Genomic DNA, 14,625 nt, shown 5'->3' with positions numbered 1-14,625 from the left:
TTGGAATAAACTAGTAAGATAAATTCTACAAAGAAAGCATAAAACATTGTTAAGAGAAACTAAAGAAGGCATAAATAAATGAAGAACTCGGGCATTGGCTCTCTTTCTCATTCTACAAGGGAATGCATATTGCTCACTGTCTTGGCAGCTAGAGCTGGGAGTCAGTTGTCAAGGAGATTGTATACTTCTCATGGAGTTGGTATCATTGTAGATCAGCAGTTCTCAACCTTCCTAGCGCTACAACCCTTCAGTACAGTTCCTCCTGTGGGGTGACCCTCAATCATAAAGTTATCTCGTTGCCACTTCGTAACTGTGATTTTGCCACTGTGGTGAACCGTAAATAGTATCTGATGTGTGACCGCCGTGGGGGTTGTAGCTCACAGGTGAGAATTGCTGTTCTAGATGACCGTTCTGGTTGTTACAGTTTGTTTTATAATGAACTGATTGCAGTCTCTCTTTTACTAGAGTGTGACCGTAGATAAACTTCAGGGAAGTTGCGTTAATATATCTACAGAGGATGGTTTACTGAAAGTCAAGTACCTTTATACAGAATCTTCATCTTTGTCTTCGGCTGCTGGGGATATTGCATTAGGGAATGTCCATGGTAAGCTGACAAGGGCCCAGTGCACTTCAGACTTTTCACACAGCACAGAATTTAAGAGATGAGTGTATAGTTCAAGAAGGATCAGGAACTGGGCCTTCTAGATAATTAGTTGCAGATTATCTTTTTTTAAAAAAAAAATCTACGAAAATAAACTTACAAGCTAACTTTATTTTATTTTGACAAGATTTGCAAATTATGCAATATATATGAAGCTAATGGTAATTCTGACTTTATAAAAAGGTTTGTATTATTTTACATTGTGTATGCATGTGTATGCGTGTGTGTACAGCATGTGCATGCTCTCTCTCCAGACCCAGTAGTGATATGTAAACATATGAAAGAAATGAAATAAAGGCAGTATTAATAAAGATGGATTTTTATAAGAAAAACAATATCAAGGAAATAAAATAAAGGCAGTATTAATAAAGATAGATTTCTTAGTGGTTACTTTTTATGATAGGAGAGGTAACAGTGAAGTGGGTTAAACATTTGGGTAGATCAGATTTAGGAACTCTGTGGTACTAATGTTGGGTACAATGCATTCATGTGTTTTGTGCCGGCAGAGGTCCTCTCAGCACTGTGCCATCTCAGTGGTCTTTAAGTATCTTCTTGTCATGTCCGTTCGTGTCTCCATAGAGGACAGCATCACTTAGTGAATGTTCACATTGTGGAGAGAGAGACCACAATGGTGAGAGACATGGCCAAGGCTGCTGGGGGTCGGTGCCACTCTGCCCCTTTGTGTTTCCACAGAGCACAGATCCAAATCCAGCTGTATTTTCTGAAATACGTGTGGGTGATAATGAGACCTGCTTAGTCCTCGGAAGAAGTGCGTTCAGTATGTGCACGTCTGCTACATGTCTGCCGGCCGCGCTTTCCCATAGATGGTCGGCTCATTTCACTCCTTAGTAAGGCGGAGTGCTGGTGTCTGTACATTTGCAACACTCCTGCGTTTTAGCAGGGAGCTCAAATCTAAGTTGTATTAGGATTGGCGAGGGCTGGTCAGGCTAGCAGTGGTCTTCTGTTAGAGAGAGAGCTTAGGAGATTAGAATAACCTTCCACCTCGAATTGATGAATGAGCTCAACAATCCCTGCAGTGATAACATTACTGGAACCTAAAGTAGAGCAGAGCTATATCCAAATAAAACAAATGCTTTTCTTACCTTTTTTAGTGTTATTCAGTGTGCATTTAGTTGTAAGCAGTAGTGGAATAGTAATAACTTGTAATTTCATATTTTAAGTGGCTCCTAGTAAGCATCACATTTCTATGGTGATCATAGTTAAGGTATTGTATCTAATATAATAGATATGTTAGGTCTGATGGGCTCTGCAGGGGGAGTCATAGACTCTGCTACAGTTCAACTGATTTGTTCAACACGGTTACTGGCTGACTACTGTGTGCCGGATTCCCAGGTGCCAGGAGTGTGGACTTGGGCAGGAAGTGATGCCCACCTTTAAAGGACACAGTTGTTGTCCCTGGCTGTCCTGGAACTTGCTCTGTAGACCAGACTGGCCTTGAACTCACAGAGATCCGCCTGCCTCTGTCCCCCGAGAGCTGGGATTAAAGGTGTCCACAACCACTTCCCAGTGAAAATAATGTTTGAAATATTCGTTATAACCATTCTGCAGATTCCCAGCTTTTTATTCCACTGTGTTTGACTGTGTAGTAGGGCTCACTATTCCAGAGGGATGTTAGACACTTGTCACTATAATGAGAAGTGGTCTTCATTCTCTGTGAACCTTAAGCTTTTGGTTTATAGCTGTAATAATCATTTTCTCAAGACTTCGTATCATAGTCAAGTTTGAGAGAATCATATTTTCATCTAAAAATGGTATTTTGCTACATTAATTTAAGGCTATTTTAAGTGTATAGGATCAGCTTTCTTGTGTATATGACTCTAGACTCACTGGCTAGGTGACTGTAAAACTATGTCTCAGACCGGCCTAGCTGGGTTTCTGAGGTAAGATCTCTCCTGGATTATAATCATGATGTCATCCTGGGTCGTGAGCTCTCAGTGTTCAGCGAGAGCAAATACGGCTCCGTGCCTCCTTATGGCTATTGCTGGAATGCAGTTCATCCTGTTAGCCAAAGGCCCCTTGATTTCCTTGTCGAAGGGCAGTTGACAGTGTTACAGCTGACTTCCATGAAGAGTAGCAGGGACTAGAAATACAGAATTATAATCTTTTTATAACCGAATCATGGAGGTGACAACCCAGCACCTTTCTCCCGCTCTCTTTGGCCAGCATGTGATGGAGGATCCCGCAGAGAGCATGGGTGCTCCAAGGGAGGACTAGTGGGAGCCGTTTGAGAGCGACTGCTTTCGACTCTCGTCTGCGTGTGGTGCTGAAAGCTGGACGCGTTTGTAGAGCACACCAGTGAAGTAATGTTTACCCGACACATTTCACAAGGTCTTCAAAGCCTTGTAGTGGCCCAAGACATAAAATTAATTTCATGGGCTTCTCCACTAAAACCATGTTCTTACCCTACATAAATGCTCCCCTTGTCTTGTGCTCACATGAAGGGTGATGGGTGTTACACCTTTACAGCTACTTTTGCCATCATGCAAGTCTGACGATGGGGCACATGAATTGTGCCTTTCTTTTTACTTTTTCCAGAAATTGACATACTATTTTCAAAAAATATAAAATAATTTTCAATTGATTGATTTTGAATTAATATTAAATTGACTAATTTTGAATCAAGTTATTCCTTGTTTCTGTAGTTTTAGGTTATATTATAAGGGATGACGTCATTGCATACATTTTGGGGAGAGAAGCTCTGAATTTCTGGTTCTGGGGGTACTTGTACCTACAGACACACATGGGAAGAGCAACCCTGTTTTTAAACTAAGAGGCTGAGAGGAATGGTTGCAACACCCTATCGTAATTCTGGAAAACGTATTTTCACTGCATAGTGGGAAGCTTTGAAGCCTTTTTCTTTGTTAGTCATACATCTGTGTATTCATTATTGTTCTCCCAAACCACTTTAACACTTGGCTCAGAAACCACTTTAATCCAACAGATGTGGCAATTGGGCTTGAAGAAAAAGACATTTCCATGAAACAGTTGTGTTCCTTGGCTGAAACGTGGCTTTGTACTGTCTAATTAGTGAACTGGTGTTGATGTTTAGGTTGAAAATGTGGGGGAAGTACATTTTGTCAGGGTGTCATTGCTTTCTCTCCATGTGTATGTGTGACTGTTCTATAGGTATGCTGTGAAACCTTCCGCGTGGGAAGAGAGGAGGAGGTCATATCCCTAAGTCATTTTCTCTGACTGGGTTTCTGGCGCTGACAGAAATGACCACAGCGGCAGCAGTGGTATAAGAGGCGTTGTGGGTGTGCAGCTGTGCTTAGGGTTCTCTGTCACACTATCCCTAGTGATTTGAAATTCTCATTTTCTCTCTTTTGCAGGAAATATCGTATTACAAAGCAAGATGGGTAACATTACAGTGGGTATGTGTCAAGGTGCTGGTTGGTAATGGCTTACAACACCTGTTATTGTGATGCTTTGTTAAAATCTATAGTTCATCTCACGAGCCTTACTCAACATGTAGGTCATGTGCAGACAGCCCGATATGAATGTGTCCACTCGGAGAAAACGCCCTGGACCTAGTATCAAGAAAGGGAATCATACAAATTTCTTGAGTTCTTTAAACAGCTGCATTAACTCTTTGAAAATAAAGCATTGTGTGTGTGTGTGTGTGTGAATTGTTTCCAAAACATATCATTTGATGTCAGCCATTAGGCACGCCAATACCTTTTTCATCTGTGTTTATGGGTGTCTGCTGTATGTCAGGAATTCTTTTACTAAGTGGAAATATATTAGTCGAGACTATTCATTTTGTCTAGGAGTGGTCACCTCTGAGTGCCTGGACCAAAAGAATATACATATAAATAACAAAAGGTGATTTCAGATCACCGTAGGTGCAGTGAGGAAATGAGGGTAATGGGACAGAGATTGCTTATGGAAAGACAGTTACTGCAGTTGGGCATTCAGGGAAGAAGAGAGACATTTTAATTGAGGTTACCAAAATAACAACTAAAAGGCTTGTAAAATGATGTGTAAAGAACTCCCACACAGAGGGCTGGCAAGAACAAACCTTAAAAATGAGGTGGGTTTATCAGTTTTGATGATGTGCTGGGTGTGCTGGGAGATGAAGTGAGACTAGGTCTTAGAACCTGGTGTGTGTCGCTTCCGTCCCGAGAAGGCTCAGATATCACATGTTCAGGCTGCTCAGCCTGTGGGATCTCTTTCTGAGACAAGACCATGCTGAGATTAGAATGCGTGAGCAGGGGAAAGCAGGGCCGATGAGCTGGTGATGGGACGGGAGTGCTGGCAGAGGTGCTTGCCTTCTCTCTGTCTGTTCCCTGTGACCTCTTCAAGGCATCGCCAAACTGGGTTTCATCTTTTAAGAAGGTGAACGTGGCTTGCCTCACACACTCCCTGAGGACTGTTTACCCCTTCTTATTTATGGAATACCTAGAGGGAACCCCATGGAAAACTTGAAGTTGCTTTAAAATTCTACCCTTTCAAACTCTTCCGTCCTGTGTATAAAATCTGCCTGCTCTTGCACTTTGTGTAGCTTTAAGAACATATGAACCAGGCAACAAACAACCTGTTCCTCCTGATAGCTTGGAAATTGAAATTTAAAAATATTTAAAGCCTTGCTTTGAACATGCTTATCCAATTTTGAAGAAGTTTTCCATTTATCTAAAAGAAAACAACACATTTAAAATGCTAGCTTTTCAAGCTTAGTTGATTTTCTCCTGTCAACGAGATATGCTATAACTACGTGTTTCTTTGCTTGAGCATGGAGTTAGCTGGTGGTTGACATCAATATTTCACTTTTGAGTTATTAAAAATAAAATAGCTCAGTGGTCTCTGGAAGATAAGATTTTGTCCAGAATTCTATTGGTAGATAATTCTCTGCAGGACTCTGCACACTGCCTGTCTCCTGTAGTTTCTGTTCTCCAGGAGCTGTGGAACTTCTTCACATCAGCTTCTTCGTATAACCCTAACCCTAACCTAAGTGTGGAATTCTTGGGGATAAAGTCATCATTTTACTCTAGATGATTAATTATCGTTTCAACAACTGTATTACAGAAAGTTTTTTGCTGCATAACTCTTTAAAATGCAAACTATCAGGTTTTGTTAATTGAAACTTTTTGAGAGTTTCATCCATGAGTGCTTGTGTTGACGTCATCCCCACCCCATTCTCTCACCCTGCCAACTCCTCCAGTGCCCCCTCAAATTCATGACCTTCTCTGTTTTACACACGTATATGTGTTCATAAAAACAGGCTACTGAGTTCACTTGGGTGTGTGCGCGGCTGACTGGAGTCAGATTCCTGCAGAAGACTTACTGCCCCATCCACAGCCATATGCTGCCTCCAGCTCTTCATGTAGAGGTGGGGCCTTGTGAGATTTCCCCACCCACAGTGGAATGTCCACTGGCGCTGTTACTGTGCAGGTCTTACACATAAGCAAAAATAAATTTGATTTCGTGTTTGCTACATAGGTTTTAAATGTCACATGTGTGCTTACTCTTTATGAAACACATCTTGAGTTTTTTGACAGATTTGAAAAATGAGACATTAGCAAAACTCAGCACTGATAACCTTCAAATATGATTACTTTGTAACTTATTATCTTCCCCGTGGTGAAGGGAATAAAAGCATTGCTTGTGGATCACCTCACATTCTTTTAGAGCCCCCTTCCCCAGAGGACTAGTTTTCAAGCACTTTGTTCAGGCTGGGATGACGTGTACACATTAGGAAGCCTGCATGTTTGTGATCGTAATCTACTTTGTATGGCTTCTTTAATCAGAGGTTTCTGTTGGTACTCATCAAGCAATGATGTAGCCAGTCTCTGTCTCCTGTCATTTACCTAATGTCTTCATTTACTTACATTGGTATTTAAATTTGACACTTGAAAACTAATAATTGGGGTCTGATAAAGGACCTTTTGGTATAGATTGGAAACAAATTATTCTAAATGATCTTTGTGCCAGATCTTGAATAATTCACTTCCAAGTTTGATTGAAGTTATTTAAAATTTGAAAGAAAAGCATTGCCTTTGTGGATAATATATTTTTTCTCCATATTTTATAAAAGATACTATTTCTCACGTGATTTTCATCACTGTTCTTAGTTTGCTTCTTGATTGAAGTAGACAAAGCCCTTGAGAAAATACGCTTTTAAGAGGGGCTCCTGGAAAGAATATGCTGTGGCCTTCTCAGTATGGTCAGGCTGGATACTGCACTAAAGTTTCGGTGGCCATGGGGGTAGGGAAGATGACCTTTAGCACTGGCACTTCAAGTCATGCTACAGTTTCCTTGTCTCTGACTTTGTTTCCCCTTGACCTTAACCTGTTGGTCTGCTGTAGACAAGACACATTGACAACATGGGGAAGTTTGAGTCCATAGAAGAATTAAGTTTTGATTTCCTTACTCTGACTTGAAGATACCTATTCAAAACCAGAAACCTGTCAAGAAGTAGTAACTGAAAACAGAAAACAGCCTCCCTGCTTCTGTGATTGCTCCACACCCTTGCTGCCCTTCCAGGCAATGCAGGAAAGCCTTGTGGATGGCATTACTCTCCTACAGCGGGTTTGCTGAAGAGAAACGCTGTCTTACTAACCTTGCCCCTGCTCACTAACTGAACACAAGGCTAATACTGCTGGTCTACTAAATTTGTCAGTTTGAGAATAAGCAAAATAATTGTGATGCCTTCTGATCTTGGCATTGGCTGCCAATTGTTACATACCATCCTTCCCAGTCAGAAGAGGCCCAGTGCCCTCTTCTGGATTCTTTTCTTGGTACCCGGCAAGGAAGCGGTCGGTCCATAGACATTCTTTTTTTTTTTTTTTTTTAAATATTTATTATGTATACAATATTCTGTGTGTATGCCTGCTGGCCAGAAGAGGGCACCAGACCTCATTACAGATGGTTGTGAGCCACTATGTGGTTGCTGGGAATTGAACTCAGGACCTTTGGAAGAGCAGGCAATGCTCTTAACCTCTGAGCCATCTCTCCAGCCCTGCATAGACATTCTTACCAGCAACAGCATACACATAAAAACTTAAAAGTTTGAGAAGAGTTGCATTTTCAGAGTTTTGTAGGTAAGTTTTGTTAGCTGTCCAGGTGTATGTTTCTAAACTTTTAATACTTGTTTACATTTTGACAAAAATAATAACACTGCTATGCAGAAAATGAAAAGCCTCGCAAGGTCTGTGGGTTCTTACCCATATGTCAGGGCAGGGCCCTTTATTTCAAGTTTATGATTCCATCTAGAACAATCATGGTTATGCTTTTCTCTCTCCCAGATTCGTCCTCTGGGTGTCTAAAGGCCTCAAGTCAGCAGGGTGCCATAGATGTGTATATCAGCCAGCTGGAGGAAGTGATACTGACCTCACAGGAAGGTGAGCCAACTGGACTGTCAGTGCTTGTGTGGAATGAGAGGAGAGGGTGATGTAATATTGGGAGACAGGGATGATATAATGTAATGATGTAATATTGGGAGACAGGGATGATGTAATGTGTGATGTAATATTGGGAGACAGGTGGTCAATTTTTTCCCATTAGATCCTGATCTAAACACTGGTTATCGAGGCCTCTAAGCCAACCAGACATCTTTATGCTTAGTACAGATGGCCATGGAGACAAACTTTCTTTCTGTACAACAAGCGAACAGTGTTATACTTTGACTGTTACTATAGGATTTCTACTGTTCTGTGTGGATCTTTCAGTTTTGTCATGTAGGAAATAGTGTATTTTTTGTACGGGAAAAAATCCTCTAAGTTAAGCCTTTTTGCTAGCCTGTAGAGAGCCTCCCCTATTATTGAGGAACAGTAGCCTTCAGTGTGGTCTGAAGTGTCCCTATAAAGGTCCCCAAGGCAGACTTCTATATAATTTCTCATCAAGGTCACTTAGTCTGAATTTGCATATTTTATGTGAAATTGTATAGTTTCTGTTCACTGGAAAGCGGAATACGAGTTGTGTCTAAACAACCATCTTAAATAGACTTTTTATTTCTCTGAAAGCCAATTCTATATGTTGGCATACGCATGAGCATGGTAACAGGCGACAGCATAGCTTAGCTGTGTGGGCTGAGGTGCAGAAAATTAGGAGCTGTCCTTCTGCATAAAAGATGTATAAAGAGTAAGAGCATCACACATCAAGCTGAGGCAGGACCAAGCTCCTCCTTCCTGCATCAAGGCTGAACAAGGCATCCCACCATACGGAATAGGTTCCAAAGAGCCAGCTCATGCGTCAGGGACAGGTCCTGGTCCCACTGCCAGGAGCAAAAGACCAAGCTACACAACTGTCACCCAGATGTAGAGAGCCTAGGTCAGTCCCATGCTGACCCCCTAGCTGTTGGTCCAGGGTCTGTGAGCTCCCACAAGCTCAGGCCAGGTGTCTCTGTGGGTTTCTCCATCACAATCTTAGACCCCCATCTTTTCATCTTCCCCCCATCCGTCCTTCCTCATACAATCCCTCTATCCCTCTTCAACATCAAAAGAATTTGTCAGTATTCCTTCTGCTTCTATTGTGTGAACAATTTGAGGAGTATTGATATTAGCTCTTCTTTGAAATTCTGTACTGAAACCATCTGGCCCTGGGCTTTTTTGGTGAGAGACTTTTCAATGACTGTTTCTATTTCCTTAGGGGGTCTATTTAAATTGTTTATCTGGTCTTGACTTAATTTGTCCATTTCTTTTGGATTTTCAAATTTTGTGGAGTAGTTTTTGAAGTATGACTTAACGATTCTGTGTATTTCCTCGAATCTGTTGTTATGTCCCTCTTTTAACTTCTTATTTTGTTAATTTGGATATTTTCTCTCTGCCTTTTGGTTAGTTTTGGATAAGAGTTTGTCTGTCTTGTTGATTTTCCCAAAGAACCAACTCTTTGTTTCATTGAGTCTTTGTGTTGTTTTTTTGTTTCAATTGTATTGATTTCAACCCTGAATTTGATTATTTCCTGCCATCTACTCCTCCTGGGTGAGTCTGCTTCTTTTTGTTCTAGAGCTTTCAGGTGTGCTGGTAAGTCGCTTGTGTGAGATTTCTCCAAATTCTGTATGTGGGCACTTAGTGCCATGAACTTTCTTTCCTCTTAGCACTGCTTTCATTGTGTTCCGTAAGTTAGGGTATGTTGTGGATTTATTTTCATTGAATTCTAGGAAGTCTTTAATTTCTTTATTTCTTCCTTGACCCAGAGGTGGTTCTGTTGAGAGCTGTTCAGTTTCCATGACTTTGTAGGCTTTCTGTAGCTTGTGTTGTGTTTTACCTCATGCTGATCCCATAAGATACAAGGGGTTAGTTCACATTTTTTGTATCTGTTGAGATTTGCTTTATGAGTGAGTACGTGGTGAATTTTAGAGAAGGTTCCATGAGGGGCTAAGAAGAAGCTATATTCTATAGATGTCTCTTAAGTTCATTTGAGTCATAACACCTGTTAGTTCCTTTGTGTCTGTTAATTTTCTGTCTGACAGACCCGTCCAGTGGTGAAAGAGTGGGGTGTTGAAGTCTCCACTATTTATGTGTGGGGTTTGATGTGCGATTTAAGTTTTAGTAATGCCTTTTACAAATGTGGGTGCCCTTTTATTTGGGACATAGATGTTCATAATTGAGACTGATCTTGATGAACTTTTCCTTTGATGAATATGAAATGTCTTTCTCTTTTGATTAATTTTAGTTTGAAGTCTCTTTTGTTAGATGTTAGGATAGCTACACTGACTTGTTTCTTATGACCATTTGGTTGGAAAACTTTTCCCAAGCCTTTACTCTGAGGTAATATCTGTCTGTGAAGTTGAGGTGTGTTTCTTGTTTGCAGCAGAAAGATGGATCCTGTTTCGTATCCATTCTGTTAGCCTGTGTCTTTTTATTGGTGAGTTGAGTCCATTGATATGAAGAGATGTTACTGACCAGGGATTGTTAATTCCTGTTATTTTTTGGTTTTGCTGTTGGTAGTATGAGTGTTTGCCTTGTTTGGGTTTTGCTGGTGTGAGATTATCTTTGCCTGTGTTTTCATGGATGTGACTGAGTTTATCACTCTTTATCCACTCAAAATATTTATGAGTATTAGTTACAGCATTGTTTCAACATATTGAAATAGCATGTGATATTACAAATTTGATTAGGATTGTAATTTTGTTTTTTCCTACTGCAACCACATTCCTGGCAACTAGAAACAACAATCTCTGTCTTCTTTGAGGTTCCTTTGCTTAGTGTTGGCCAAGGACCTTGGCGGTCTGTCCCTGCTTTGCTGTCCACTGTCTTATGGAGTCTGAGGTCCGCACCACCCGCTGTGAGGAGACACGGTAGAATGCTTGTGTGTTCCGCCCTGTGAGCGTGAGCGTAATGACAACCTTCCCTATCCCTCAGAAGTCTGTGTGGGCCTGAGAGCCAGCCTTGCCTGTGAGTGCCCATGTCTCCACTGTCCTAGGGAGGATGAATAGTCCTCACAGTATGCCTCCAGGGTGTGGCTTTACTGGGATTAATTCAGTTTTGGATTTCTGAGAGGCTAGTATTGGCTGACGACCATACACAGGTTTGTCTACCTGACTCCCTTCTCTCTTTGTATGAATGAGAGCTCCTAAGTCGTGTGTGTGCGATGTGTGTGCACATATGTGTGAATGGAGACCATTGAGCCCTCTGTCTGCCCCAGAAGTCCCTCCTAACCCAGATGTCCCGCTGCCGTTCATTAGGAAGCCTGAGAAGGTGTGAGACTACTCAGGTCCAAAGCTGAGGTCAGGCAGAGCAGCAGGGAACTTGACCCTTATGTAGGTGAATTCTAAGAGGACCATTCACGGTATCTCTCATCCTCTTTGTCCCAGAGATGAGCTGCAGAGAGAAGCGGAATGGCGCTGTGCAGTAGGTGTGTGCTGTGACCCTGCACTGCGATTGTCACAGGATCTCACAGCTGATGGCGCTGTGCAGTAGGCGTGTGCTGTGACCCTGCACTGCGATTGTCACAGGATCTCACAGCTGATGGCGCTGTGCAGTAGGCGTGTGCTGTGACCCTGCACTGCGATTGTTCACAGGACTTCACAGCTGATGGCGCTGTGCAGGTGTGTGCTGTGACCCTGCACTGCGATTGGTTCCACAGGACTTCACAGCGAACAGAGTACTTTTTCTGATTTAGTCCTTTAGAATCTAGAATCTTGCTTTGGGATAACCAGCAGACCACACTGAAATAAAGCTGAGAGCTTCACCATTAATACTTCAAGGACTGATCGCTAGTCAGCTGCAGTCCAGATGGTCTTGTTATTTTTCCTTATGCTCTAGCACGACTGAACACCCAGGCTTCTGTGGGTCACGTGGCACAGTGGTGTGGGGAGCATCAGACTGACTGAAGCAGGCTTGCAGGCTGGTCGTCCTTGCTCTGAACCTGCGTTCTGACTGCAGCCGTGGTGGGCACTTGAGCCAGTCCTCAGCTGTACTTCATGAAACTGAAATACCACTTGTCGGGGTCTTTGCACGCGTGTGGTGATTACTGCCCCTTTTCGGTGTGGACGAGCTGGGTGGGGAGTCAGCAAAGGAGATCTGGTAGTTCTTCATGTTCTGATGCCCACACTCCTGACAGAGCCATGACGGGTGTTTTCAGAGGTTGCTTGACTGCCTAGGAGAAAGAAAATTCGCTGCTGTTTACATCAGTATACCAAGGAGAAAAACAGTAAATCAGGAGCGATATTTTAATGAAATTTATAATTATTTATTTGTGTTGTCTTACTCTAAATTTACCACAGGCTCTATTACTGTCAAGGCCCCATCTTCTCTACGAGCTTATTTAAAGTTATCAGGGAAAGAAGTGGTTGTGGATGCAGACGCTCATGTTCACGACATGGCCAAGGATCATAAAGGTGGCGGCGTGACGGTCACAGGTAAGCCGACTGCGGTAACCGTGGGCAGATGGTGGGTGGATAGCCATCGCGCATGAGTGAGTGGAAAGGGTGTAACCATGGGTAGATGGCCACCGCGCATGCGTGAGCGGCAGTGCTCACTGCAGTTCCCGTGTGCCTGACGTTGTTCTTGCAGTGACTGTCAGTGACATGGTGCAGATACTGTAGAAGAGACCTCCTCACTCACGAAGGGCCACTCAGTGCGTCTGTCCTTATGTAAGTCTGAGCCTTGAAAGTCCATGTTATTACACAAGCCTTAAGTTAACTGCGTGGTGAGACAGGAATCCTGTTTGCTGTGCATACTGTAAATTCTCTCTTTTGGTGTGGCAAAAGGCAGGACACAGAGCAGGGCAGTCAGCTGACCCCCTCCCTGCACGGTCCGCGGGAGGAAGCTCAAGCAGGTGCATTATCTTCCTTAGCTAAGCAGCTTCTGATCGCTAATAGGTAGTGTCTCTGGCAGGTGTACACCAGCCCAAACTTTATAGAAAAACGTGCTCTTTCAACTGGGCAAAAATTCTCTTCCCCATGGCCTTAGTCAGAGTTTCTCAGAGCCCTCAAGGTTACTGGAACAAGCAGAGCAGAGCAGGCAGGAACTCAAATGACTTCTTTAAGGCAGAAATGACTCCAGATGGAAACTGAGTCACACGTGGGCTCCCACAAGATCACATTATTCTTTCCCACACAGATATCTGACTGGAAACCTAATTTTGGAAACAGTAAGCAGGTTTACATGTAAGTTAGGTTATAGGCAGCTGAGTTCAGCTCATCTGGGCCTTCCGCGTGGGCGAGGAGGCAGAGGAGCAGAAATACTACCCTTATTTCTAAGAGCTCTGGATTGTGTCTGTAGCCACACTTCTGGAGACTTTCTGTACGAAGTCTTTCCTGCAGAAGTCAGATTGGTTCCTGTTCTGTGGTTCCTGCCCCAGCTGCCACTGAAGGCCACCTCTGGCTTGCACAAGTGCTTCAGTGACAGTGATTTCTGAGGTCAGAAGGAAGCCAGGCGCTCAGGCTGAAGGCCACCTGCAGAAACTTGGTGCCATGAGCATGCTTAGGAGTGCGCTGTCTGCTCTTATGAGAATTCTGATTCTGTTTTGTGTATCCTCCATATATGGCAAGTTGAACAAGCTGCGAATAGCTTTGGTAAGACCTTTTAAATAAGTTAATTTTTCTATTGAGTTTTAGAGTTCAGTTTCATCAGTTTACTTATGAACTTGATTGTGGTGTATCTAGTCTCCAAGCCCTGAAGTGCCTGTGGTACAATAAAGAATGTTAAAGGAAAGACTGACGTTTGTCCTGCTTATCTCGTATGGACGCCAGCAGTGCTGCTCAGCTACATCTCAGTCAAAATGCAGCGTGAAACACACACACGCACACACACACGCACGAGTTCTCGGCGTAGTACTGCTTAGAGTGGAAACCAGGGCTGGAGAAGAGACTCGGCCAATAAAATGCTTGCCTTATGAGCATGAGCACTTGGGTTTCACCCCAGAACCCACAGCCACATGTTTAGAACAAACAGACAGATCATCATAAATAATCGTAGTACTGGGGAGGTGGTCACAGGCTGGTTCCTGGGCTCTCTGGCCAGCCAGTCTCGCCGACTCAGTGAGTTCCAGGCCATTTGAGAAAACCTGTCTGAAAATACAGGATGGACAGGACCCGAGGAACAATACAGGGGCTATCCTCTGGCCTCCACGCACTGGAGAATCGGGCCAGAGTTTGGAAAGAAGTTGGAATGTGACCTAAGTCCTTGGGTTCTGTTTTGTAAAGTAAGGATAGATTTTATTGCTCCAAATAAGGAAAAAAAGTGCAGTCTTTCGATGACATGACTTTTAGAAATAACTGCTGTTTTTGAATATACAGAAGTAATTTGTTAGTGGCTTATGTATATTTAGATCATATTGGGGAGATTCAGTAACTGAAAACAATGCTACCAGCTTTATATATGTAAGGCTTTTTTTCTTTCTGTCTACTGGTGTTTTGCCTGCATGTATGTCTGTGAGAGGTGTCAGAAGCCTTGGAACTGTAATTACGGACAGTGTTGAACTGCCATGTGGGTGCTGGGAATTGTCCTTTTTGGAAGAACAACCAATGATCTTAACCACTGAGCCATCTCTCCAGCCTGTAC

The 14,625-nt window shown here is 42.8% G+C and overlaps 1 protein-coding gene across 2 annotated transcripts in view; it reads left to right on the top strand.

The window, feature by feature from the left end:
• The window catches only part of Fam185a (family with sequence similarity 185 member A), a 31,952-nt gene that overhangs the window by 9,382 nt on the left and 7,945 nt on the right, over nt 1–14,625 (top strand). For both annotated transcript variants that reach the window (XM_057758717.1, XM_057758716.1), the window contains 4 exons: nt 466–604; nt 4,012–4,053; nt 7,924–8,019; nt 12,345–12,479. In XM_057758717.1, the coding sequence (XP_057614700.1) occupies nt 466–604; nt 4,012–4,053; nt 7,924–8,019; nt 12,345–12,479 (412 nt within the window). The remainder of the gene's footprint in view (nt 1–465; nt 605–4,011; nt 4,054–7,923; nt 8,020–12,344; nt 12,480–14,625) is intronic.

The sequence above is a fragment of the Chionomys nivalis genome, chromosome 26 (genome assembly GCF_950005125.1).
Source record: "Chionomys nivalis chromosome 26, mChiNiv1.1, whole genome shotgun sequence".
Taxonomy (NCBI): domain Eukaryota; kingdom Metazoa; phylum Chordata; class Mammalia; order Rodentia; family Cricetidae; genus Chionomys; species Chionomys nivalis.
The sequence above is the reverse complement of the archived record's forward strand: the minus strand, read 5'-3'. Positions and strand labels throughout refer to the sequence as shown.